This window comes from Salarias fasciatus, chromosome 9 (assembly GCF_902148845.1).
Source record: "Salarias fasciatus chromosome 9, fSalaFa1.1, whole genome shotgun sequence".
Lineage (NCBI taxonomy): Eukaryota > Metazoa > Chordata > Actinopteri > Blenniiformes > Blenniidae > Salarias > Salarias fasciatus.
In genome coordinates this window covers 15,577,370-15,601,651 of record NC_043753.1, presented here as the reverse complement: position 1 = coordinate 15,601,651, position 24,282 = coordinate 15,577,370, and the positions used below count along the sequence as shown (strand labels likewise).

Here is a 24,282-nt window from a genome sequence, read left to right as displayed (position 1 = left end):
GGCATGTCTTTAGACAGAGGTATTCAACTTGTGGGACGAGCCTCCTTCAAGTGAGAGAGAGAGAGGTCAGAGAGATGCCTTTTCCCTTTTTTCTAATATTTCGGAAGATCACTTGTTAAAAAGAAATACCGTGTGCATGTGACATTTACGTGGGTCGCTGATGACAAAGACTTACTCAAAAGGAATCTAGTAAAAGAAGATGCTTGTTTTTATTTTTATCCATGAAGAAGTACAGTGCATAATGGTATGGCACTTCTACAAAGAAAAATGAAAATGTTTTTCCATATGAGCAAGTACAGGACACAGTTGAAAGGAAAAACTAGTTATTACCAGAAAGTGGCTCAGAGGTGGCAGTTTTCCACTGTTACAGTTGGAAATAACAAAGGAACAAAGACTAGAAAAAAATTGAGAGCAACAAGCAAACAAACAAATACTAAAGGAGACAAGCATGGTGGGCTTACTGTATATACTGACTCGAGATGTAACTGATTTCTATTTTACAGAAGACACACGTTCGGTAAATCTGGTATGGTGAGTATGGGTTGGCACTCTTGTCTCAGAGTTTGCATGTTCTCCTTTACTTCAGATCATGGATGGATGGATGATTAAAAAAAAACTTTCCTCTGCACTTGTGACCTTTATTAGATGTTTTTTTTTCTGGTTATATTCCTGAAGAAAAGCAAAATGCATGGAGTGCATCTGAAAGAAAAAAAAGTCACACTTCTGTTCAAATCAAATCTTGTCCAAGCAAGTCATGAAAGTGCTGATACACGGCCCCTGTTTCCAGTAGGGGGGGGGGGGGGGGGGTTTAACCCGTGTGAATGAAGTTCCAGTGACTTGTGCGATGTGGGAAATGGTTGAACTCCCTGACCTCCGCATCTGTCCGCGCGCCTGACGTCACGCCGGTGTTGCACGAGCGCACGGCGAGAGGAAGCGCACCGGGGTTTGCGCCATATGGCCGCGTGTCCTCCCCCGGCCTGCCTGCCTGCCTCCCCTCCACCCCCTCCCCACCTCGCTCCAAAATATGCACGTACAGTAAGGAAGGAAAATGCGCGTCGTCTCGCGACTCGGCGGCGAAACAGTACCGTGTCCCTTTAAAAGCGTCTGACAAAAAGCCCATATGATCCCCGAGCTCCAATCACCAATTCCTCCTGCAAAAGCAGCCTCTGCATTTTTGTCTGTCTGAATGCTACAGCAGCACGGGGGGGAAAAAAGATTGAGGATAAGGCAAAAACTGAAGAAATGTGACAATCCAACGGTGTCTTTCATGGCGGAGGGGAGACTGCTGCGAAAGGAGTTATTCTGGGACTCCTTTGAGCCTCGAAACGCCGGATCAAAATGGTAGGCTACAGGGCAGCGCTGCATTTTTTTTTTTTTTTGTTTATTTATTTTTTTTTTTCTGTCCCTTCTTGATCTCTTGCAAATTTCAGCTACTTAGCAGGCCGATCAAACTTGCCACACTTGTGCGTCACTGCGATCCGCTGCCACCGGTTGTCATACGTGTGCGTGTGTGTGTGTGTCCGGCCGTCTGCGTGATTTGCGGTGAAGTTTGTAACTTGCCGACACGGCACAAGTTGGAAATCGAAGCTGCTTGAAGAATGCAATGGCTACAATAGCGACATTGATGCGGAGAAAGAGTTAAATTCTTTTCATATCAGGACGCTTCTGGATTTGGGGGGGAAAAAAAAAAGCCCCACTCAGGTCGTGACTGGTGCGAATGAAGACAGGAGGAGTGGAAGTGTTTTTGCTGCTTTCTGCAGACACACCGGCGCAGGACAAGTTTGACATTCATGCGTGCTTGAGGGGGTCAGCGGAGGACCAGACGTTTCTCCTGCTCTCACAACTTTTCCTCCACAGCTGAGGCGCAGGTAGAGGAGGAAGAGCTCCGAAATGCTTGCATGAAGCATCCCTGCACAGATAGACGCTGATGGTTGAAAATATCACATTGAATCGTCTGATTCACTCTGCTGTCAGCATGTATGATCCTTGCATTTTGTGCCAGAGCCCTCCAGTGTTTGATTCCCCCCCCCCCCCCCCCCCAAACCAGCATTAGCAGATGTGAGGATGAGTGTGACAGGGAGACAGAGTTATGGGAACAGAGGCAGATAGCGAGGCAGACAGTCCGCTCTGTCTCCAGGGTCATTTTAGGATGCCTCATTAGGAAAGCATGTGGAGCCTGATGCAGTGGTGGAGTAATCCCAGCGCTCGTTCACATCTGGAGGCTTGGGTTAATATCTGGGTCAGGTCAGCCGGGTTAGCCCTGGTGCTCACTGGGTGGCTTCTGGTGGGAGCAAAAAAAAAAAAGATGAAAAAAAAAGGCTGGTTATTGCTGTTTTTATTTCTTTTTCTCCCCTATTTGTTCTCAGTTTCTGCTCAGTCAGTCGGCGCGTCTTTTGACTGCTTGTGGTAAGCATGCCCCAGATAATTTCTGCAATTACACTGTTGACATCTGAGGAGGATTAGTCCCAGCTAATTTTGTTTTTAATCAATTGCTTCATGTTAAATCTAAACTCTCTTTTTCGTGGATGGATTACTGAATGGGCTGCGCACCAAAGGCACAGGGAGCAAAGGGTCATGGGGACAGAGTCTGTGTAAAAACACACTCTGTTAATGTTTCCATGTTGGGAAGCCTGTCAGATGATTACAAAGAGAAACAGACTGAGAAACCAGACACAAAATGCTTCAGAAGAAGTACAGCTTTAAAAAAAAATATGTCTAATGGACCACTTAAGACAACTGTGACTGCTAATATTATCCAATATTATTTTTAAAGGGATGTAAGACCAACGCTATAAAAAACACAATGCTATATCAATTCAGCATGACCTGAGAAAAGATCAATAGAATTGAACACAGATGCTGATAAGAATATCCCCAACAGATAATTTAGAGTAAAGCATTCAAAAGACGAAACAAAGCAGGCATGACCAGACACAAGGGGACTAATGATAAGAACACAAAGGCCAAAACTGATGAGGGACAAAACTGCAATTCAATGAAAAGCTGTTATAACTCAACACGAAAGTAATTAAGGAGTGCAAAAACTCTAAATTACCAAAAAAATACTTCATGGGTAAAAATTACAAACCAACCATCTTACTGAAAAATGAAATGATAAAAACTGATAGATGTTGACAACAAAGAGAGGTGTGAAAGTGTGTTTGTTCTGTTTACTTTAACATGTGATTAATCATTAAATGTATTGTTTCTGACGGCCACAGCATAAGTCAGCCTCAGTGAATCCCGGATGGTTTTGCTCTTGCGGTAGGTTTTCGGTGCTGGTCAGCACTGCGAGGTCCTGAGCAGCTCCTTCTCCGTCCTCTCAGGGTGCTGTGAGTTTTATGTAACTGCCTATTCAGGGCATTCCTGCCCACCCTTGACTTTGAGGCTTCGCTGTCTCTGGGTGCTGAGCGAGGAAACTGTCTTTAGTCTTTGTGACAAGTGTAGCCGTTCCCCGGACCCGGCAACAAACTCCAGCAGACATCCTCGGCCCCCGGTAGGAGGCCGCTCTCCCTGGAAACTCCAGCCGTACTGTAGGTGCTGCTAATTTATGCCCCTGAGATTAAGAACAGTGGACAAGGCAGCGCAGACAGCAAGGTCAAACTCCCTGGGCTTATGTAAGGTTTCTTTTCTTCTCGTTGGTTCAAACGGAGCAGACTCAGGTTGTTTTCACTCTCTGAATAAATCCAGATTTATTTTTTTTTTATTGTCTCTCCGCGGTCCCGGCCTGCGTCGGTGGCGTTGTATCTTGGGAAAACAGTTTCCCAGATTTAACCCCTATGGCACTTATTTTTAAAAATGACTTTGAACTCCATTATCAGAGAGGCCAAACAGCTTTTTTTCCTTTCATAATGCTTGATATGAGGATTTCTATTAGCCTTTCATTGTCAGACATTTGAAGATATTAAGAGAGGGTTTTTTTTTTTCTTTTCAAAAAGAGGAGGTGGAGGGGATGGGGGTGGGGGGGGGCACACATCTAAAGTGTTCTTATAGCTTTTAGCCGAATTCAGCCCAGTGACAGAGAGAGAGAGAGAGAGAGAGAGAGAGAGAGACTTAGGAGGAGCTTTAAAGCAGATGGGAATGAGTTTTCATGCTGTTTTTGCGAGACTTGCCAAATAGAAAAGTAGGGATCTGATAGTCATCACAGATATTTGTTTGACGTTCAGTCATAGACGCAGATTAATGTTTGGGTTTATACAGCAGTGACATCATGATCCAGTTTTAGCTGCTTATCTGTGCTACAGTTCTCCACGTTACCGAAAGAAAAGGCACAGAAATCATTCACTTTAAACAGAATCCTGCACACGAGAACAACCGCTGCCTTTAATTCTCTACGTTAAACACGGAATATTTTAGTGGAATGTAAAAAAGACAGGTGCTGGAGTGACAGCGCCGCCACCCAATGTACAAGACAGATTTCACACAGCGCTCCTTTAAAGAAATAGTTTGACAGTTCCGTCAAATAGAATCACCTCTTCAAGTTTCTGGCTTCGGGGTAAATTGAGGTGACTCGTCTGTGTGGAGCTACAAAGAAGTTTTGTAAAATTCACAGAACTTAAAGAGTTTTTGCAAAAATACCAATGAGATATTAAAATTCTAATCCGTCACTCAAAAGTATTATGCAGTCACTCTGACAGATCCTCCTGATCTCCGTCCACAACAAGAAGGAGTTCTGTAAAAACTGGAACAGAAGGGTTTGACTCTGCAGACAAATGATCTCAGCATTGTGGATTTTTATTTGGTTTTACATGAAGACACATTTAAACAAATGTCTGAAACTCTCTGTTAGTGACAATGCACCTGCTCCCATGTGGCCATGTAAACCAAAACCTATCCTGACATGTTTCCTTCTCCACTTTTTTGCAAAGTGCTGCATGCTGGACAGAGCGTTGGCAGCACTGAAGTGGCGGTCGGTGGTTATTACTTTCTTCCATAAACAGTTTATCACTCGCCCCCCCCCCCCCCCCCCCCCCGAAACAGCAGCCTGCTGAGGCGCTGCTGGCTTTATACTTTGATCCCTGATTTGAAAGTCTGTGTTTAGAGTAAGCTCACCAGCTCCTGGCAGCCGCTCCATATAAGAACAATGAAAAATGTTGCTAATCTTCACCTTGATGCAAAAAAAAAAAAAAAAAAGAAGAAGAAAAAAAAACGGTCAAACTGTTCCTTTCAGGAGTCCCTGCTGTCCACTGATTGGTTACGGACACAGAAAACCGACGCTCCTCCTCTACCTTTTCTCTCTCTCTGTCCTCTCTGACCTTCTCATCAAACATAGCCATGCACACACACACACACACACACACAAAAAGAGAGAGATTCCTCTGATAAGGAGCTCTTGTATCGCATCTTCTCTCTTTGAGTCATGCTATAAAAGGGATAATGAAGATATCACAGTCTCACCTCGTGTAGTGGCCCTCAGGTACGTCTGCACCTGCTCGCCGCTGCCTTCATTAAACCGCTTCAGAGGTGCATCTCTCATCTGTGGCGTTGTTTGTGTGAACAAATGTAGATTTTTTTTGGACTTGCGTTCAATTAAACGCAGGAAAAGTTTGGATGTACAAGGAGCCACAGTGTTTTCTGTTGAATGCACGCACGGCAGGTGTGTGTTTGTGTGTGTGTGTGTGTGTGTGTGTGTGTGTGTGTGTGTGTGTTCAGCGCTGGCCGGGGAACAGTGTGTTACGACTGTAGCGGCGCGGTGGTGTGTGAAGCATTGTAACGTGTATGCGAGGAGGAGATGCCAGCAGCACCACGGGCCCCTCTCTTGGCCGGGCCTCCTGACTCAGCGCTTCCTCTCCCGGCTCACTGGCCCAGACACAAACTTCCTGGCAGGGCTTCAGTACGGACGCTCTAACCTCATCGCCGCCTCTCACCCCCCTCACACCCCCCCCCCCCCCCCCCCCCCCCCTTCGCCTGCAGGCAGCTCCTTTGATTATCCAACCCTCTCGTCATCTCAGCTTCGCACAACTGGCAGTTGATGTCTTCTTTGAGCATCACCCGTGATTGGGAAACACACACACACACACACACACACACACACACAAAGTCGTCAGCCTCACCAGACAGATAAAACACACCGTCGTCCGGTCCGTTCGTTGCACAACCTGCCAAAAGAGGACTTTACAAATCACGCAAGCTGAGGCAATCCCACTCACGCTGTCAAATTTTAATGTACTGTATGCCTCCGAGATGCTGCTCATGCTGCGTTCCCGTCCTTATTTTTGTTTGTGCGCCCCAATTTCATGCTCGGGTAAACGCATATCAGTTGTAGATTGGCTTGTCACCTGTGGTTGCATTAACATATAGATGAAAATGTATTTAAATCTAATGGTGGGAGCTGGTGGAGCTCCACCAGGGTGAGGTTGGGCCAAGTCCAAGCTGCGAGATTAGGGCAGGGAAAAGCCTGGAGAGGGGCGATTGGATGTCTAGGATTGGAGCACTAATGCTGATAATATTGTCTTTATTAATTGCAGCCAGCAGTGAATGCGTGGTTGAAAAAGTTAAACGTTTTAATAGGCCGAAGGGAATAAAATAATTAGCTAAAGTGGGGGGGGGGGGGGGAGGAAAACTGAATAACCAGCAGCAGCAAACTGTAAAGTAATTCAGGATTCGCCTCTGAAATGGTGTTGCTGTACATTCTACCTGAAACACTCGATTAGGCCGTTTAGGTTGTTGAACGGGCTCATTTGAGTTTTTCTTCTTTAGATTTGTAGATATTCATTAGGGCCCGAGCTGCAACTGGCAATTATTATAAATATTGATTAAGTGTCAGATTATTTTTTGCCCATGATTCAGCCTTGCAGTTACACAGGCCTGAAAAGCACAGAGACCTTTTTTGGAACAATCCCGTTTGCTTTCTTTTGAATCGGCCGTAAAATGAGATTATATCACGATCTGCTTCTCGGTGTGCTTAACACACTGTGCCGAATATAATAACATAAACAGCCATTCAAGTTTCTGTCGAGCTTAATTCTTGCGATGCTAATCTGCGAACGCAGAGGCATTCATTGTTCCTGATCGACGTCCAGAGAACACATCCGGACCGCCGCGGCTGAGGTTCACACTGCTTCACATACAGTTAAACTCCCAACTTCGTTTTCAGTTCATGGTTACAGATTGATTATATAATTTAGTCTGTGGAGAGATTTGCCTCTTGACTTTGGTTTCACAAACATTTGACATCCTCTGGTGATAAACAAGCTATTTTATAGTGGGAAAAAAAATAAGCAAGCTGTTGGAATTAGTCACGGGTCAAGCTGTTTCTAGTGGCAGCAGTGTCTCTGGAAACTGAAATGAGTCCTTTGAAGTTCAGGAGACAAATTTTAGCTTTTTGTCCAAATGTCCAAAGTTCCTTTCACACGTATGTATTTTTCACATAAACTAAAGTACCACCTTCTCTTTTTATATATTTATACAGTATTTATATACAAATAAATACTATTGGGAGTAATTTGTGACCCAATAACATCCAAGACGTCACTTTAATCAACTCGTCAGTCCAAGGGGCTTCAGTCTATGATTAAATCATTTAGCTTCCACCTCATCTTTTGGGCTATTTGCAGTTTGTTATCTTGTGCTCACTCTGTGGGAGTTCAGTCCCAGATCTGAATCAAATCAATTTGTGGACATTTTTGTCTGAAGGTGTACAGATCAATACCTCGACACTGTGTGATCACCGTGCAATCTATTCCACCTTTATGCAAACCAGCCGTCCCTGGTTCCAGGTCCTCTGAGGTCTCTCTCGTTGTCAGATGTGGTTCGCATCAGTAAAAAAACACACCGAGCCTGTGAGAGTTCGCTCCGGCTCACTCCTCCAGTCTTGTTCCATTGATTGATCTCCAACTTGGCTGACTCCCGACTCCAATTAGCTCCTCAAGATGACATTAGCCTGAGGGTTTACATGGTTTTTTATTCCAACTCCGTAAATGTTTGATTTATTCATCGTAGACAAATACAAGACAATGTTTTCTATATGAAATATGCTTTTTTAAAACCCTAATATGTACATTTTTAAACCAAATATACATACAAGAGACATCTAGGAGGGATTGGATCACTTTTTTCTTGCTGTTTAACAAACTTTTGTGACTAGTTAATGAAATAATTGTTAAGAAGAGGACAAAATTTTCCTTTGTGAGCCGAATAAGACTTTTCTAATAGAGCCTCAGTTTCCATCAGTTGTACAGGTTTTATTTGATTTTATAGTGTCTGCTGCAGGTTTGATACCTTGCAGGACAGATCCTGATCTTAGTGGCAGATGAAATTATGGGGAAATGAATAAATCCTCAACTTTTTCCTGCCGACATGATTAAAACGGTTATGTCTTATTATAAATGTCAAAACGTGCTCCAGCTGCTCCCGGCGCAGAGTTCTGATGATTTAAGACGGTTGATTTTCTGCCAATCTGCATCACATGCACTGCTAGTTTACCGGATTATATAATCCCATAGAGTGAAATCACAAGGTGTAACTGTCAGCCCTAATACCATTATTATCTGATAAACACTGGCTTCCCAGCCAGTATTAAACTCCACTTTAATGCGGCTGTGTGTGTGTGTGTGTGTGCGTGTGACCGTACTGTGTGTGACCCCGGCGGTGAATACGCCGCCGCCCGCCTCCTCCGCCGCCGCCGCTCCCTTTTCAGTCATTGGACATTGATTTTTTATTAGCATTTTTTATCATAACGCTGTAATGACCACCACGGGGCCTGTTAAAAGCGAGACCCTGTCGCTGGTGCTATTACCAATCTGGCCCGTCCGAGCGTCGTGTCTGGTAACGGGGAGATGCCAGTCCATTTTCATTTAGCTGTTTTTGTTCATCCTCTGCGCATCAACAGTGTCATCACGTCTGCCACGTTTCTTTATATCCTGCACATGGCTGCAAATGCGCGACTGTGATAAAGGTGTGTATGCAGGGATGCAGGCGTATGTGTGTGTGTGTGCCTGTGCATCTGCTACTGTATATTTGTCTACCTCAAGGTCAGTGCTGGGTCTTTGTGCTGATTGGATTTATAGAGGAAAGGCGAGCGAGCGCGCTGCAGACAGTGGAGATATCTTCTATTAGACGCATGGATGGATTACTAGACAACAAGTCCCTGGTGCAGACACGGAAAAACCCTCCACCACAAACATTAGACGCCAAAGACTAAAAGTCATTTTATCTCTTTGTAGCTGATTATTGATTGATTGCATTATATGCCTTGTTTTGTCGTCTGGGTTTAGGTCACTTCATGTCTCCTGATTGTCGTTGCTGTTGTGTTTACGTTAACATTCTGTCATTTGATGTAATTACTTGTCTTTTACAGATGGACTGCATTTATATATTGACAAGCGTTTGTTTTCACTGTCTGTCGTCATTTCTGGTCTCTGTTGTTGTTTTGCGTGTGCGTTTGTGTTTAATCATGTCTCTTTTTGGCTGCTCTGCTTCTGTTTGCGATCCATTTTATGTTCTTTGTCATCGTTTTTTTTTTGTTTTATGAGTTGTGGATTTGTCTCTTTGCAGTCTTACTCTGATATTTGTACGACTGTTATCTCATTGTTATCGTTTTGTCTCTTAGGGGTTGATTTTAATTGTGGTGGGCTTGAAAGCCTTTGCCGTCATTTTGTTTCCCTTTGTGCATCTCTCTGCTGTCTTTTTCTGTGTCTTATGTTTCATTGAGGTAGTTTCAATGCCTCAATGTGGTTGTTTTTCATCTCTTTTTTTTTTTATGTCATTTTTACCTGTGATAGTTGTGGACATAATTGTCCCTCTGATGTTGTTTTAGGTCCGGCTTTGTGGTTGTTAGATTTGCCCTTTCAACAAAAAGTAATGACAGTTAATTACAGTGTATAGGAGCTCTGGCCAAGCAGTCCCCCTGCGACTGTGGACCCCTTCATCTACGCCTGGTAGGCTCATTAAGTCATCTATCCTTCATGAAAAAGAAAAAAACACACAAAAAAAAAAGCAGGAAAACAGCTTGGCAGACTATACCTTCCATCCCCGCCGGTGCTGCCCGGACGGCATCCTCGTCCAGATAGCGCCGGGGGGATTAAACCACGCCACATTTCTCACTCAGAAGCAGAGTTTGTGTCTGAGCGTCTCCGGGCCCGGACGTATCGTCTGGCGTCAGCAGCGGGGGCCGGTCTGCTGAGCACACAGAGGACACAGTGTCACTCATTACCCTGATGACTTTTTAATGGCTGTCTGATTGGACTCTGCCAGAAACGACATGCCCTTGTCCCATTCTGCTCTTGTTTACGCGCGAGCTGATCCATTTCCCACCAAGTAGAAACCGCTCTGATGTTCTCCCCGAGACCGAGCTCGCTGCGGACACCGGGCGTTCTCTTTATGGAGGGTTTGTGTTCAGACGTGTCATGCTCTGCTCTCTCGACAGCACTGATGATGACTCAGGGGTGTGTGTGTGTGTGTGTGTGTGTGTGTGTGTAAGGGTGGCCACTGCTCTCCTGCCGTCTCCACGCCAGTGAATGAGATGAGGCCTGACACGGTGCCCACTCTCTTTCCTCCGGGTGTCAGTCACGTCCAGCGCCGTGCACGGCCCCTCGGCGGGCGGCCGCGCCGCGACCGGAGCTGCTGAGTGCGCTCTTTACTGCGGGCTGAAGAGCTCCGTGGGCGGGGGCGGCGCGGCGCTCTCCCTGACCGCCCACGCTCCCATCAGTCCGGAGGGAGGCCAGGGGGCTGAAGGCCCATGGGATCCTTCTTTGTGTGTGTGTGTGTTTGTGTGCACGTTGTGACGCTGATCATGTCCAGGTGAAGACACTTCATTCTGCATGTGGGCAGTGGAAATTGTTTAAATTACACAATTAAATGAGCTTTTTCAAAGGTTTTTAGATGTTAGGGGGAGTTGAGTTGTGTTGGGATTGAAAGAGGAGATTTAATAACATCTGTGATCAGAGCAAACAGCAGCAACGCCTGACAAAGAAACACTATTAGATCCATCTATGACCTTTAAAATAAAAGCCTTTTTTCAAAAACTCCTTTCTTTACCTGCAATATATGCGCGAATGTCTATAAACTTCTTTTTATTGTATCACTAACTGTGCGAGTCTGAGCTGAAATGGACGAGATGTTAATGTTTGGAGGCCAAACTGCAAAAATAGAGACGAGCATCGAGGCTGTTTTCATGCTTTTTTTTATATTATCTCTTTCTTGGCCTATTTTGTTGTTCTCGTTATTTTCTTTGCCACCTTTCCGCCTTCCTCAGCTTTAACAACCTTTCAATATGACTTACAGAAGAAAATGTCACAAATAATATCACAAAAAAACAGGGCACAGTAATGTGTGGAGCTTTTATTCATCGCTCCCTGCAGTGATGTTTGTCAAACGGCTTGTTTGTCGGCAGAGTTTGCGTCCAGCGTTCCTGAGAGGTCACTAATATTAGACCTGCTTTACTTTGCAGTGATTAGTCGGGATCCCAAGGGAGTAAAAATCTTGATGGCTGCACTAAATGCAGCTCCAGAATCCGCAAACAAAACCATAACTAATGTCTCATTAAGTGATAGTTAAAAGTCCCTCATAATCCACTTTATTGTCCACAAAGTGTAGAATGGACGTCGCTGCCCTCTGTGAGGGAAAAGCTTCCAGGTTTTTAATCCTTAGCCTCCTTTTTTAATTCATTTACTGCACATCTTGAATGCAGACAGCCACGTTGACGTGGATTAGGAATCTGTCTCTGCAGCCAGAACACACACACAAAGTGTGTGAGCTCATTCATCTTATACGATCAGGTTATCCACACTTAAAAACACTGGCAGCTTGTGAGTAAACGCCGCTTCCGATGATCAGCTCAGCGACCTGCAAGCTTCCAGTAGTTCAGGAGATGGATGGATGGTTAAAAGGATTGGAGGAGGCTTGGTGCAGACCTTTTTTATTATTATTTATCACTAAAATGATTGAAACTCAAGACAGAAAAGAGAAATAATCAAGCTTTTCAGAAATAAAGCTGTATTGTTACGAGGAGCTAATGACCTCCCGAACACGATGGTCCCTCCTGTGTGTGTGTTGTTGGGATATTCGAGGCGGTATTCACTGCTCACTGGTGGTAAACCGGCCTGTAAAACGCAGCTTGAGTCTGACGTGGCGGTTTAAAAAGATGAAGAAGGTGATGTAAGAGGACACCGAGTTCAGCCTGGCATTCTGTAGGCAGACAGAGAGAAAGCTTCAACCCCCCTGCAGCGTGTCCCCCCCCCCCCCCCGGGACTCCCTCCTGCCTGAATACAACCTGCCCTCCCTCGCACTATTGACGCGTCCATGACTCTGCGCTGCGCTCTGACATTGGCCCCTGCTAATGGCTCAGCCCGTTCACTGGTCAGCAAACAAACAAGGCGGCCACGCCGGCCGCCGCCGTGCTCCCTGCTCATAAACCGAGGTGTGACTGAATTAGATTCCCGGCGGGTAATGCGGTCTGTGCTTTCCAGTGCAGGATCGCACCAGATTCTTAAAAAGATGTGCAGTGCTGAGGTTTGGATGTTAGCTGAGATTTGCATGTGCTTCGCCTGCAGGAGGGTAATAATTTTTATGGCCACGCGTTGATTACATTACAGTGAATAAACAGGGGAACTTTTGAAATGGCAGCTCCGCAGAGGTCACAGCACATCCAGACTGTGGCCGAGCTGCACGGTGACGGAGGCTTTATAGAGTAGTAAATCTACACGGACCATCTAGTGAAAAGGTGTGGGAGAGAAAGGGCATTCTCACCAGTGAAAGTCAAATGAGATGAAGGGGTTTCATCCTCGGACCGGGCTCCGTCTGGCTCGGCTCCAGAAGCGGAGGCCCTGCCAAGAGCGGACCATCGGCCCCGACACGGCTCGGACGGGGGACAGGCAGTTTTTGTTTTTGTTTTTTATTCGGTCCTGACACATTAGCAGTACACTTCAGAACTTCAGTCTCAAACTAAACCACCAAGGTTGATTCTCATTAGGATGCAAGACGAGCTGCGAGGCTGTCTGTCATCCATCACAGCCTCATCAAATCTGGATTTGTGGTGAAGTAGTTTCAGACTTTAAAACTTTGATTTGCAATTAAAGCATTGCCATCAGTTTTTTTTTCTTTTCTTTTTAATGCCTGGTTATCTTCTTAAAATGCATCATCCTTCCAAATTTGGGGAAATTTGACAACAGACGCACGCTACATATTTTATTCTAATGCAGCACCCCATTAGAGCCGCGAGACAAAAGCTGGATTTGTGTTTGAATGAACTGTTGCCTCTCAGAGTTTGACATTTAATTACAGAGGCTCCATCAGGCCAATTAGTATAATATTTTTGAATAGAAAAAAAAACACAGTAAAACAGGACTAAGAGTCCGCAGCAGATTTGTAGAACAGTGTTGAGGCAAACCAGTACTTTGCGTTAATAAGCTCACAGCAAAACAAAAACAGATATTTAAACAGTTTTATTGCTAAATAATGCTATCACGATGCTAATATTTGCTAAATAACTAAATGTTTGGGTCTGAACCGCCGCGATTTACAGAGAAACTGTGGGGAATGACTAAAAACGTCACCGCTTCAAACATGATCAGGTGGAATTTGTCATGAAGTAGTTCCGACCTTTCAATGTTAAAAGATTCCACCTGTTCCATTCGGCCTAATGGTGTCATTTTTAACCACGGCGCAGTGCAAAGAGGATTTTTATAGTCATAATTCCCTTAAATCCTATAGTTTGCAATGCAGTACCGAGCTATAACAATGACTCTCCTTTTTCTAAATTACATAAAGGGCATAAAAGCAGAAGTGAGCACGGCTTTTATGAGACTAAAATGCATCAACCTTGAGAGTAGCCTTGTGAAACTGGCCCGCTGAGAACCATCCGACGCCGAGAGATCCCCTCGCACTGTTGTGTTTGGCAGATGATGAAATGATCGGCGCTAAAGGCGGCGCCGAGCTTTGATTGAAGCCGGTTGAAATGACACCTCTCGTTGGGCGCGTCAGTAAATCCCCCCGCCGTGTGTTTGTCACAGGTCAGGCCACATATGAATAATGTATCGGGAGGCGTCTGACTGAGAGGCTGGTTAAAGGTGGCGCTCCCTCTAATGACGGCAAACAAGCTTCTCCCCCCCCTGACATTTCCAAGGAAAGGAGGGAGGGAGGGGAGGGAGGTAATGACAGCCAGAGATCGGCGGAGTCAGATTAGTCTTTCAATCCAGAGTACTCACTCAATTTGTTTGCTACAGTATGATGAAATGTGACAAGACGGCTTTGTCTGCGATGCACAGCGCAGCATCACAGCAGCTGCACTGTGACTGGAATGAAGAGTCATGAGGCATCTGTCTGCAGAGAAACAATGGAGTTATTCTGTGATTTAAAGCCTTCTGTCATTTGTTTTAGAGCATCTGTGTTTGAATTTTCCTGTGAAGGGATGCACTGAGTAGGCAGAGTCTGTGCGGTTGTAGCGTTTGTGGTCGATTCCACAAGGAGAAAGTTTGGAGTTATTGTGCAATGTAAGCTTGTAGCAGGAGCCCCTTCGCTGTTGTTATAAATCAAAAAAGTTTTTAAAATATGTTTGTATTAACATGCTGAGAAACAGCGAATGAGCAAAAGCTGGATGGGCAGGGGAGTTATTGAGCTCTTATATGAATGGCATCAATATTCTTTGTGCTCAAAAAAATGGCCCGCTGCACATTTTTATTATTAAGGCAACAAATCTAACATCCATACAGCAGACGAGGGTGTACAGACAGCAGCGAGATCATTTGGGAACTCATTTGAGGTCCTCTTTCATAAGCGCATATGGCAAACATCATTATTTCCTATTTGGAATCGCAAGGTTTAAATCCCCGGGAGCAGATTTACGTCCCCATTAATGATGAGCCAGACGTGGCAATCCCGAACAGGTAGAAAAATCCGAATCAAAGCACTTTTGCGATTGTTTGCAAACACTCTATCATCAGCGGAGAAATGCCGTAGGTAGGCTGAAAACTAAGTAAAGAAAGAGTCAGCTGGAGAAGCAAATTGATAGAAAAACTATTCATCAATAACAAATACAGCATGAATAAGAACATAACATTCATTTAAAAGTCAAAAACATATAGTTTCATTAGAAACCAGGTTAGGAATGTAGGATTTGAGTTTGTTTCTGTTTAAAAAAAGAAAGATATCAAGACTTTCTGTACTGCTGGTTTCTTTCTATGGATGTCTCGAATGTGTTGATCCAAATCCTGAAGAATTTAATCTTTGACTGCTTTGTCCTATTTGAGTCCCAGAAGACGAACAGATCGTTATCGCTAAAGGAGCATAACTTCCAGTCTGCAACTTATACTTGATCTGATTAAGGCTGCTGCGTTTTGCCCTTGGGCAATGTCTGCAGCCTTGCACCGGGAGAGAGAGAGATAACCCGATCTCCACTCCTCCAGCGCAGAGTCCAATTTAGCAGCTCAAAACTATGAATAAATCTAACACTCCATAATTGAATTCTTCAAACAGAACAGATTTTCAAGGTTAGGCCCAAATGCAAATCCATTTTCCTGCCCGAACAATGAAAAATCATGCAGAGAAAGACAAAGAACTCATATTTTTTTTTTAAATTTAAAGTACAATTAAGAGATGCCGTAGCGTGACTCACGTCCTTTATCAGTCTGCCGCTCACTACATAAACACTCAAGCTGGTATTGTGTGAAAACAATTTGAATTATTAATATAATCTTTTAACTCTTTTGCTCTGCTAAGTGGGGGGTTATGTTCATACAACTTTACATACTTAGAAAATACAAGAAGTAGAGATATAATTGCGGGTTGGTATCATCTCTACTGACATGTTCGCCAGCACAAAGCTTTTATCCGCACTATTCTACCCTCAGAAGATGGCCAGAATTGTAATTTCCTCTAATTGTTTGGAGGGTTAGTTAGTATTTATTCAGCATGGTTTTCCTAATTATTTCTCCGGACGTGTTTTTTCGTGTGCATAATTCGTCATTCCTCAGGGACAGTGGAGTGGGTGGGTGTGCGGAGAGAGATGGCTAATAGGGGAGAAATGGCATTGAATACCAATGCGCGGACCAGTCGGCGTTTGAAGCCGGACCAGACAGTGTGTTTGTGTGCGTGCACGTTCAGTGTGTGCATTTGTGTTCTTTGTGCATGATTGCACATCACATATGCGTGTTGGTGTGCTCTGTTTGCTCCTCTTTCCCCGCTCGCATCCCGTCTGGATCGAAACCCTGCCCTTCCTGTGCTAAAATAAACCCACCTTGGGAAGTTGAAGACCTTGCACAGAGCACTGAGTGTTGCACCTTTTTGATTTCTCACCGACTCGTGTCGTGCAGCTCGCATGGAGACCATGACTTTGTGCAGAGCGTCGTGATAAACATGTAAATGATGCAGGACTGTTATTCAACAGTATTCATAGTCTTACTTTAAAAAGAAAAAAAGATGCAGATTAAAGCTAATTGGTGAGTAAATTGATAACCTTTCAAGATAAATTATATGTTTTGGTCTTATATGAAGTGGAACTAATACAAGGACATTTCTAGATTGTCCTCACTGTCCTGCCCTGCATTGGCTTTTATGCAAATACACACTGTTCAACAAGAAAACAGACACAAAGGACAAATAATAGCACAAAAACCAACCGTGCCATCAAATCCAAATGACCTGTAGCTGCTTTTCTGATCCGTCTTCAGAAACGGCCTCACCTTGAGTTTGAAACGATCCCATTAAGTAATCGATTCTGAGTTGTGTGGGCGAGGAGCTGCATATTGATCCCCGCTGAAAAGAGAAAGCGGCGGTCCAGAGGAGGTTTTATGAATACGCGAGTCCCCCACCGAGGCACCCTAAATTACACAGACCCCTCAGGGTTTCTCCATGTCACTGAGCACCGCAGAAGCCCGATTATCTTTAATTCAATTCAATCAGCAAAAACTTAGCATATTTAGTTGGAGAAGCCCCGTGCACTTAAAAGACCTCTCGACCGTGTTGGCATAAATCAGGGCTCCTCTGACGACTCCAGCTGGTTAAGATCATGCAGTATGATGAAAAGCTGCAGAGCTGTTAGGGGCTGGATCTTCTGCTGTGACTGTTTTCTCTGTTCCAAGGTCAAAAATAAGCTTTGAACTAAAGAATTAAGGAATCTAATGTAAGCAAAGTTTATTTTAGGTCTTTTCCCAGCAGGTAACATGAGAACAGAGTAGTGCACGAAGATCACATGAGTTAACTCCGTCTTGAAATTAATCGTTGGCTTGTAGTGTCAAAGAACTCGGCGGCGTCGCTCATTTCTTTTTGAAGAACGCCCAGAGTGCTCGTCTACCTTTTGGCATCGGTGTTGTGGGAGCAGCTTAACTGCAATATAGAAAAGACGACTTCAATAGAGAGGAAATGTGTAGAAGTGACAGCGGCGGTGGAGCTCAGGACTGTGAACGTCTGTGACTATGTGACAGCTCTCCTGTCTGGAGTGAAGAAAAGTACAGATTCCGGCTGATCCTGCTCTCCACGTGGGGGATATTTTACGAGGAAATAAAGTTACTAGTTCGGTGTCCCTTAACTGCCCCTATCCACATAAATATCCTGCTGCGGGTTTTTAATAAAGCGACAGAAAAGACAGACACCTTCAAGTAAAAAACACAGCAGCAGCTCCAGTGGATGTTTAGCAGAAACAGTTTTTAACCATCAGGATGTGATTTGTGAGGCCGTACTCTTTTATTACTTTATTAAAGTACTTCAAATACATTTAAAGCGCAGGTTAGTTGGTCAGCTCCTTCCTGAAGCCTGGAGACATTGGTACATCAACAGAGACGTACCTGCACAGTAACTTCCACTGAACTCTGAGCCACTGTTCTCAGTATAATCTAAAACTCCTCGTTTTGTTTAAAATAAAACTTGAAATCAATTTCCATGTGAAAAGTTTGATCTAAACCTTTTTTTTTCTTGCCTGTCTTGCAGCTCATAGTGGAGAAGACCACAGACTTCCCCTCTGCTGAGTTCTCTCTGGTGGAGGATGTGGCCCTGCACTTCACCTGTTTGATGGACAGGCTGAATGAGCAGCGCCTCTTCCAGCCCGACCTGTGCGACGTCGACATCGTCCTGGTCCGCCAGCACAGCACCTTCCCGGCCCACAAGGGCGTGCTGGCCGCCTACAGCCCCTTCTTCCACTCCCTCTTCGCCCAGAGCAAGCAGCTGCGGCAGGTGGACCTGTCGCTGGACGCTCTGACCTCTCAGGGCCTGCAGCAGATCCTCAACTTCATCTACACCTCCAAGCTGCTGGTGAGCGGCCGCACCGTCCGCGACGTGCTCAACGCCGCCACCCTGCTGCAGATGAGCGACATCGCCGCCTCCTGCCGGGACCTCATCAGCAGCCACTCGCTGAGGGCCACCTGCGCCGACATGGCCGGCCAGGAGGGGCTCTGCGGCAGCGACCCGGCGGCCGTGGCGATGCCCGCCGGCCAGCTGTACCGCGAGATCAAGCAGGAGTCGGAGCTCAGCGGCGTCTACGCGAGGGAGGGCGGCAGCCCGTTCTCCGTCAGGGTGGAGGAGGCCGGCAAGACGGCCGCCCAGGCGAAGCAGTACTATCAGAAGGAGGAGGGCTCGGGGGGCGGGGCCAGCACAGGCGTGTCGGGACTGTGTAAGGCGGAGAGCAACGGGGAGGAGTCGAAGACAGCGGAGGGCCACGCCTCCTTCAACAGAGACCAGATCATCGTGGAGGTCAACCTCAACAACCAGACCCTCAACGTGTCAAAGGGATCAGAGGGCAAATCAGCCGCCGCCGCCGAGACCGCCGCCTTGTTCGGTCGTCGCCACGACGACAGCCAAGACTCAGAGGGCGACGAGGAGAACGAAGCGGAGAACGACGACGCGGGCGGAGAGGACGACGACGAGGAGCTGAAGAGGGGGGACGTGGCGGGTCAGAGCAGCGAAGAGGAGAACGAGGAGGAGGATGAGGAGGAGGAAGAGGAGAACACCCTAAACATTCCAGGCCTGGAGCCTCCTGATCTGATGGACCGGCCTCGCCGGGGCACTCGGGCGCTGACCATGGCGGCCGCCGCCGCCTCCTTGCGGCAGACGCTGGCCGAGGCCACGCTGGCCAACCAGCGGCCGGGCGGGAAGAGGATGCTGGATGAAGGCCTGGGCCAGAAGGTGCGGCTGGAGGAGAAGCAGCACTTCCCCTGCAAGAAATGCCCCCGCATCTTCAACAACCGCTGGTACCTGGAGAAACACATGAACGTCACTCACAACCGCATGCAGATCTGCAACAACTGCGGGAAGCGCTTCCTGCTGGAGAGCGAGCTGCTGCTGCACCAGCAGACCGACTGCGAGAAAAGCATCCAGGTACAACGCCCTCCTTCCTACGTCAGCTGTAGCGCAGACGTTATGAATATGTAAGACGCTTGATGTGTATTAAGTACAGTTGGAGTATAAGTCGGCCGACCGGCAGTCAGTAATGATCAGCTGTGATGTGTCCCACTGCCTCCTCTATTACCCCCGCCGCTCTCGGCAGCCGGACTCCTGCTGTGCTTTTGAAGATCATTTGCCGCTTTAATCTAGTGACTCTAATTGCCTTTTTGCAAAGAATGCAAAGTGTTTCTATAAATGCACACACACACACACACACCTGGATCGAATTCGAAAAAAAAAAAAAAAACAATTTCAGACAATTGTCTCAGTGCTAAATAATTCTGGTGAAGACAACGCCGCGCATTCATCTCTGTTGTTTCGCTTGCTGTTCTCAAAGTGCGTGACGTGTGGCAAGGCCTTCAAGAAGCTGTGGTCGCTGCACGAGCACAACAAGATCGTCCACGGCTACGCCGAGAAGAAGTTCTCCTGCGAGATCTGTGAGAAAAAGTTCTACACCATGGCTCACGTCAGGAAGCACATGGTCGGTGAGTCGCCAGCAGCAGAATCAACCATCCCGATCGCTCACTTTGTTCCTCTGTGCTGCTTCAAGCTTCCTCCTCGATTGTTGCGCAGCCTTTGTTTTGGGTGGAGCTTTCCTTTCCTTTCCCACTTTTTTTTTTGGGGGGGAGGAAAGATTAGCATCTTATTTCCCATGCGGGTTCACCTCACTTCACCTTGCATTCATGTTTCTGCTTTTAATGAAGACGTGTGTGTCACTGAGTCTGATTCCTCCTCCTACTGGATGCTTCAATGTGGAAACTTAAGAGGAAATTACTTATTTAGTCGATCAATTGCCTTTAGTGTTGTAATTAGCCAATGAAGAAGCACCGTGGTGTTGTTCCTTGAGGACTATTTTAGTAAAGCAATACGTTTGTTTGTCATTCTGCTAAACGCTCAAACTAACCTTGTATTTTCCGTGTGTGTGTGTGTTTAGCCCATACGAAGGACATGCCGTTCACCTGTGAGACCTGTGGGAAGTCGTTCAAGCGCAGCATGTCTCTGAAGGTTCACTCTCTTCAGCACTCGGGAGAAAAACCCTTCAAGTGTGAGGTTCGAGCTCCTTTTATGCACTGATGCATCCCTCCTCGTCCGCATGAGGTGTTTCACCGTCAAACTCCAGATGTATTCGAAAACATTTCAAGCTATCTATGTTTGTAAATGCTGACACTCAGTGGAAGTTTCTTTTTTTTTTTTTTGTGGCCTCCTCCGGTGAAATATTGTTAAGGTCAGGAGGTCCAGATGTGCTTATCCAAACAGGCTGGAGAAAAATGATCCTGAACTAATCATCGGGCTATCTTTGTACTCCGAGAACCCCATTAGGGCCACTTAAACTGTGAATATTGATTGGTCTATTAGTGTTTCTTTCTTCATTCTCACTCCACGCCACCCTTGAAACGAACCGCCTCTCCACTCTTCTTTGAATGTGGCAGCTTCAGTTCGTCTGTGTGATTTGGGAATATCTGATAAATTGAATTGTTTAGTCTTCAATCATCCTCGGCCTCGACTTTAACTGTTGGCATGAAAGATTGTTTTCCAAAATGTCAAGCTGAGGTTTGCTTGTTTTTTTTTTTTTGTGATTTTTTTAATCCTTTTTTATTTTTAAACCCCAGCCTGACCTTCATAAATTTAAATTACTTCCATAATTAAGCTGAATAATACACAGCATGTAATAGTTTATTGTTAAACTTCATCGCATGGTTGTAAAAAAGAGCAGGTGCGACCTTGTAATACATCATATTTCCTTATTAAAAGTTGGATTCTCAAAATAGTGTTTATAAACCACACAGAAAAAGTAAGCGAGTTTTGCACAGACTTTGGGTAAAAGTGTCGACTGTTTGCTGTTTCAGAACTGCAGCGAGCGCTTCCAGTACAAATACCAGCTGCGCTCCCACATGAGCATCCACATCGGACACAAGCAGTTCATGTGCCAGTGGTGCGGCAAGGACTTCAACATGAAGCAGTACTTCGACGAACACATGAAAACACACACTGGTGAGGCTCTGGTCCAGCTGATAGCACTGCTTGAAACTCACAGACATGATTTATTGTCGAGCTGTATCTGTGTTTTCTCACTTTTCCAATCACTTTACCTGATTTTTCCATAAATATCTGGAAACGTGTCCTTTAGAGACGTCGCCCATTTTGTTGGTCAGTTGGTTTTATGAAGTCAGACTTTGGAGGGATTTCTACCAGAATACACTGCCTCTCTGTAAGCTGGAGGAAGTCCTGATGGCAGGCATTCAGGGTGAAATAAAAAAGTCCATAAATCCAAACCGGGCGCTGAAAGATAGTAAACTGCCCAGCAGGGAAGAGCAGAGCTGCAGACGATGTTTGTCTGATCGGTTCGACGTTCTTACTGACATCAGGGAAGAGCTAAGAGCTTTATAATCATTAATTATCCCAAAAGTCCCTTCTTTAAATACCATTTTTGATGTTATCGAGAAGGTTCACGACCATAAAAATGATCAGACGCTTCCTGAAAAAAAAAAAAAAAAAAAAAATCAATGAATAAAATGTGAAAATGACTAAAAAAAATTCAGTCTGGTAGATTTAACTCTACAAAATTAACATTCTTGTTCTTGTTGAATGAGGAAAAACTTAAGATTTAAATTCTAATTTAAACAAAATAGCAAAGCATCAAGAGAAAATGGCATAAATTAACCTTTTGTTTGATCGTCTTCTCTTTTTCTTCCTTTTTTAGTTTAAAAACAGGGTAACACTTTACTTGAAGCCCCCCTGTATAACAAATTATAAGTACATTAAAGCATTATAATGCCATTTTAGCACATGTAGCTATAGTTCTAAACATTCATAAATGATCACAATGCCAGGACCTAACCCTAACCCTAACCCTAACCCTATGCTGTATAGTGAGTTATAAAGTATTATGATCATTTATGAGTGTTTATAACTACTTATAATGTGTTATACCGGGTGCTTCAAGTGAAGTGTTACCAATAACAGAGTTGTTTACTGACACTTCTCCACTGTTGTAGAGCGATGGAATAAAAGGTGTAGTGTAGCAGTTACTGCTTTCTGTGTGGCGTCTGCATGTATATACACACACACACACACACACACACACACACACACACACACCTGAGCTCTTTGTGCTGCCCGTCCTGCAGGAGAGAAGCCGTACATCTGTGAGATCTGTGGGAAGAGCTTCACCAGCCGGCCCAACATGAAGCGCCACCGCCGCACCCACACCGGCGAGAAGCCGTACCCGTGCGAGGTGTGCGGCCAGCGCTTCCGCTTCTCCAACATGCTCAAGGCCCACCGGGAGAAGTGCTTCCGCGTCAGCAACCCCATGGTGCCCGACGGCGGCGGCGGCGACACCCTGGGCCCGGACCGGCCCCCGCTGGCCTCGCCGCCCGCCGACCCCCCCGCGCAGGTCCACCTGGGGACGGCGCTCCCCGCCACGTCTGCCACCACGCCCGCCGCCGCCTCCAGCCCCCACCCGCTCCACGGCACCCAGCTGTCCCTGCCCCTGCTGCACTCCATGGGGGGGCTGCCCCCCGCCCCGCATTTACCCCCGCCGCCGCCCCTCTTCTCCGCCGGTAGGATGAACTCCAACAACTAACAGATCCGTGTAGCATCGAAAGCACTTTGTTACTTTTTGTTTTTTTTTCTTGTTTCTTTGAGCTTTTAAAGAGGACTCCTGCGGCGGGAAAGAGATGCACCTCAGTGGCATTTACAGCAGGAGGAACTGTGTGAAGGCTGCACATAAAGGAGGAAAAAACACACACACACACACACACACACATGCACCTACAATAAAAGCAAAATAGGTAATTTTTTTACTCTGTTGAATACAATAGATAACCTCAGAGTCCGGCGGGACGAGCTGTCGTCACTCTTCTCCTCATGAAGTTCACGGTTTCATTTGAGTTTCACCACACGGCTCTACAATTCATTGATTGTAGCATCTTTTACAAAACGCGAGGAATCCTCACTCATACCGGAGTCTTCAGCCACAATATATGACGGGAAAAAAAAACAATTTTCTTTTCTTTTTTTTTTGCCTTCTCTGCCAAGATGTAGCGAGTGGTTCTGGTGTGACCCAGCAATAACCAAATGCTGATTTTGTCTGTGAGCATATACATGTACATGGCGCCGCCAATAACCAAATCCTGTTAGCTCACCTGCTATAGTTAGGTAACGTTATAGAGCATTTATAATCGATCCTGCACCTTACATTTAACTACAGTGGTATTTAAAAAATGTACTCCTAACTGTCTTCATTTTTATAATTGTGACAATGTGTGATTCGTGGCAACGTTTTGTCAGCGTCTAAAGACGGAGGAGGAGGAGGAGGTGTGTGGTTGGCGGCCGGACGTCGGCGTTCCTCAGATCTGCGTTCAGCTAATTGATGTTCTGAGCTTCCCCAGGTCAGGAGATGAGGCGCATTCGCTGACTCTCTTTTTTTTTCTTTTTTTTTGTTGCTTACATTAAGCAAGCGCGCTCCTCTCCTGCAGGTCTGGCTTTGAGAAGACGACGGCACTTTTTTTTCTGTGACTTGTCGGTGAAACCCAGCGTACTCAGGCCTGCAGTATAATTGTAGGTTACAGATCTAATGTCGTTGATGTCATTTGCTGCTTCTTTACCAACTCCACCCAATTTTTATCCATTTTTTTTTTTTTACAGATTTTCACGAGTTAGGAGAAAGAAATGTGCTCAAAAAAATCACTTAATCAGATCAAACAATTGAACAGTTATCCTCCTGGGACCCAAATCATCGACTTATTTCTTCCCTGTTGACTCTCAAGCCACTCTAACTATATTTTAAAGAAGATGGAAGGGGTTTTCCAGTTAAATGTCATGTTCTACATGTGACTGTGAGTGTGTGACTGTGTTCGTCCATCTCCAGCACCCAACCCTTCTTTGGAGAAGTTTGCATGTTCTTCCTTTGTGTTCGATTCCAGAATCACAAAATAATGAAAGAAATTGAAATATACTGTTCCACTCGCGGTC

At 45.5% G+C, this 24,282-nt stretch overlaps 1 protein-coding gene across 1 annotated transcript; it reads left to right on the top strand.

The window, feature by feature from the left end:
- Positions 1–1,071: 1,071 nt before the first annotated feature.
- Positions 1,072–23,262, top strand: zbtb47b (zinc finger and BTB domain containing 47b). The gene is made up of 6 exons (XM_030099462.1): positions 1,072–1,341; positions 17,860–19,242; positions 19,646–19,793; positions 20,243–20,358; positions 21,156–21,300; positions 22,437–23,262. The coding sequence occupies exons 1-6, from the start codon at positions 1,339–1,341 to the stop codon at positions 22,889–22,891; spliced, it is 2,250 nt and encodes a 749-aa protein (XP_029955322.1). The 5' UTR covers positions 1,072–1,338; the 3' UTR covers positions 22,892–23,262.
- The last annotated feature ends 1,020 nt before the right edge of the window (positions 23,263–24,282 follow it).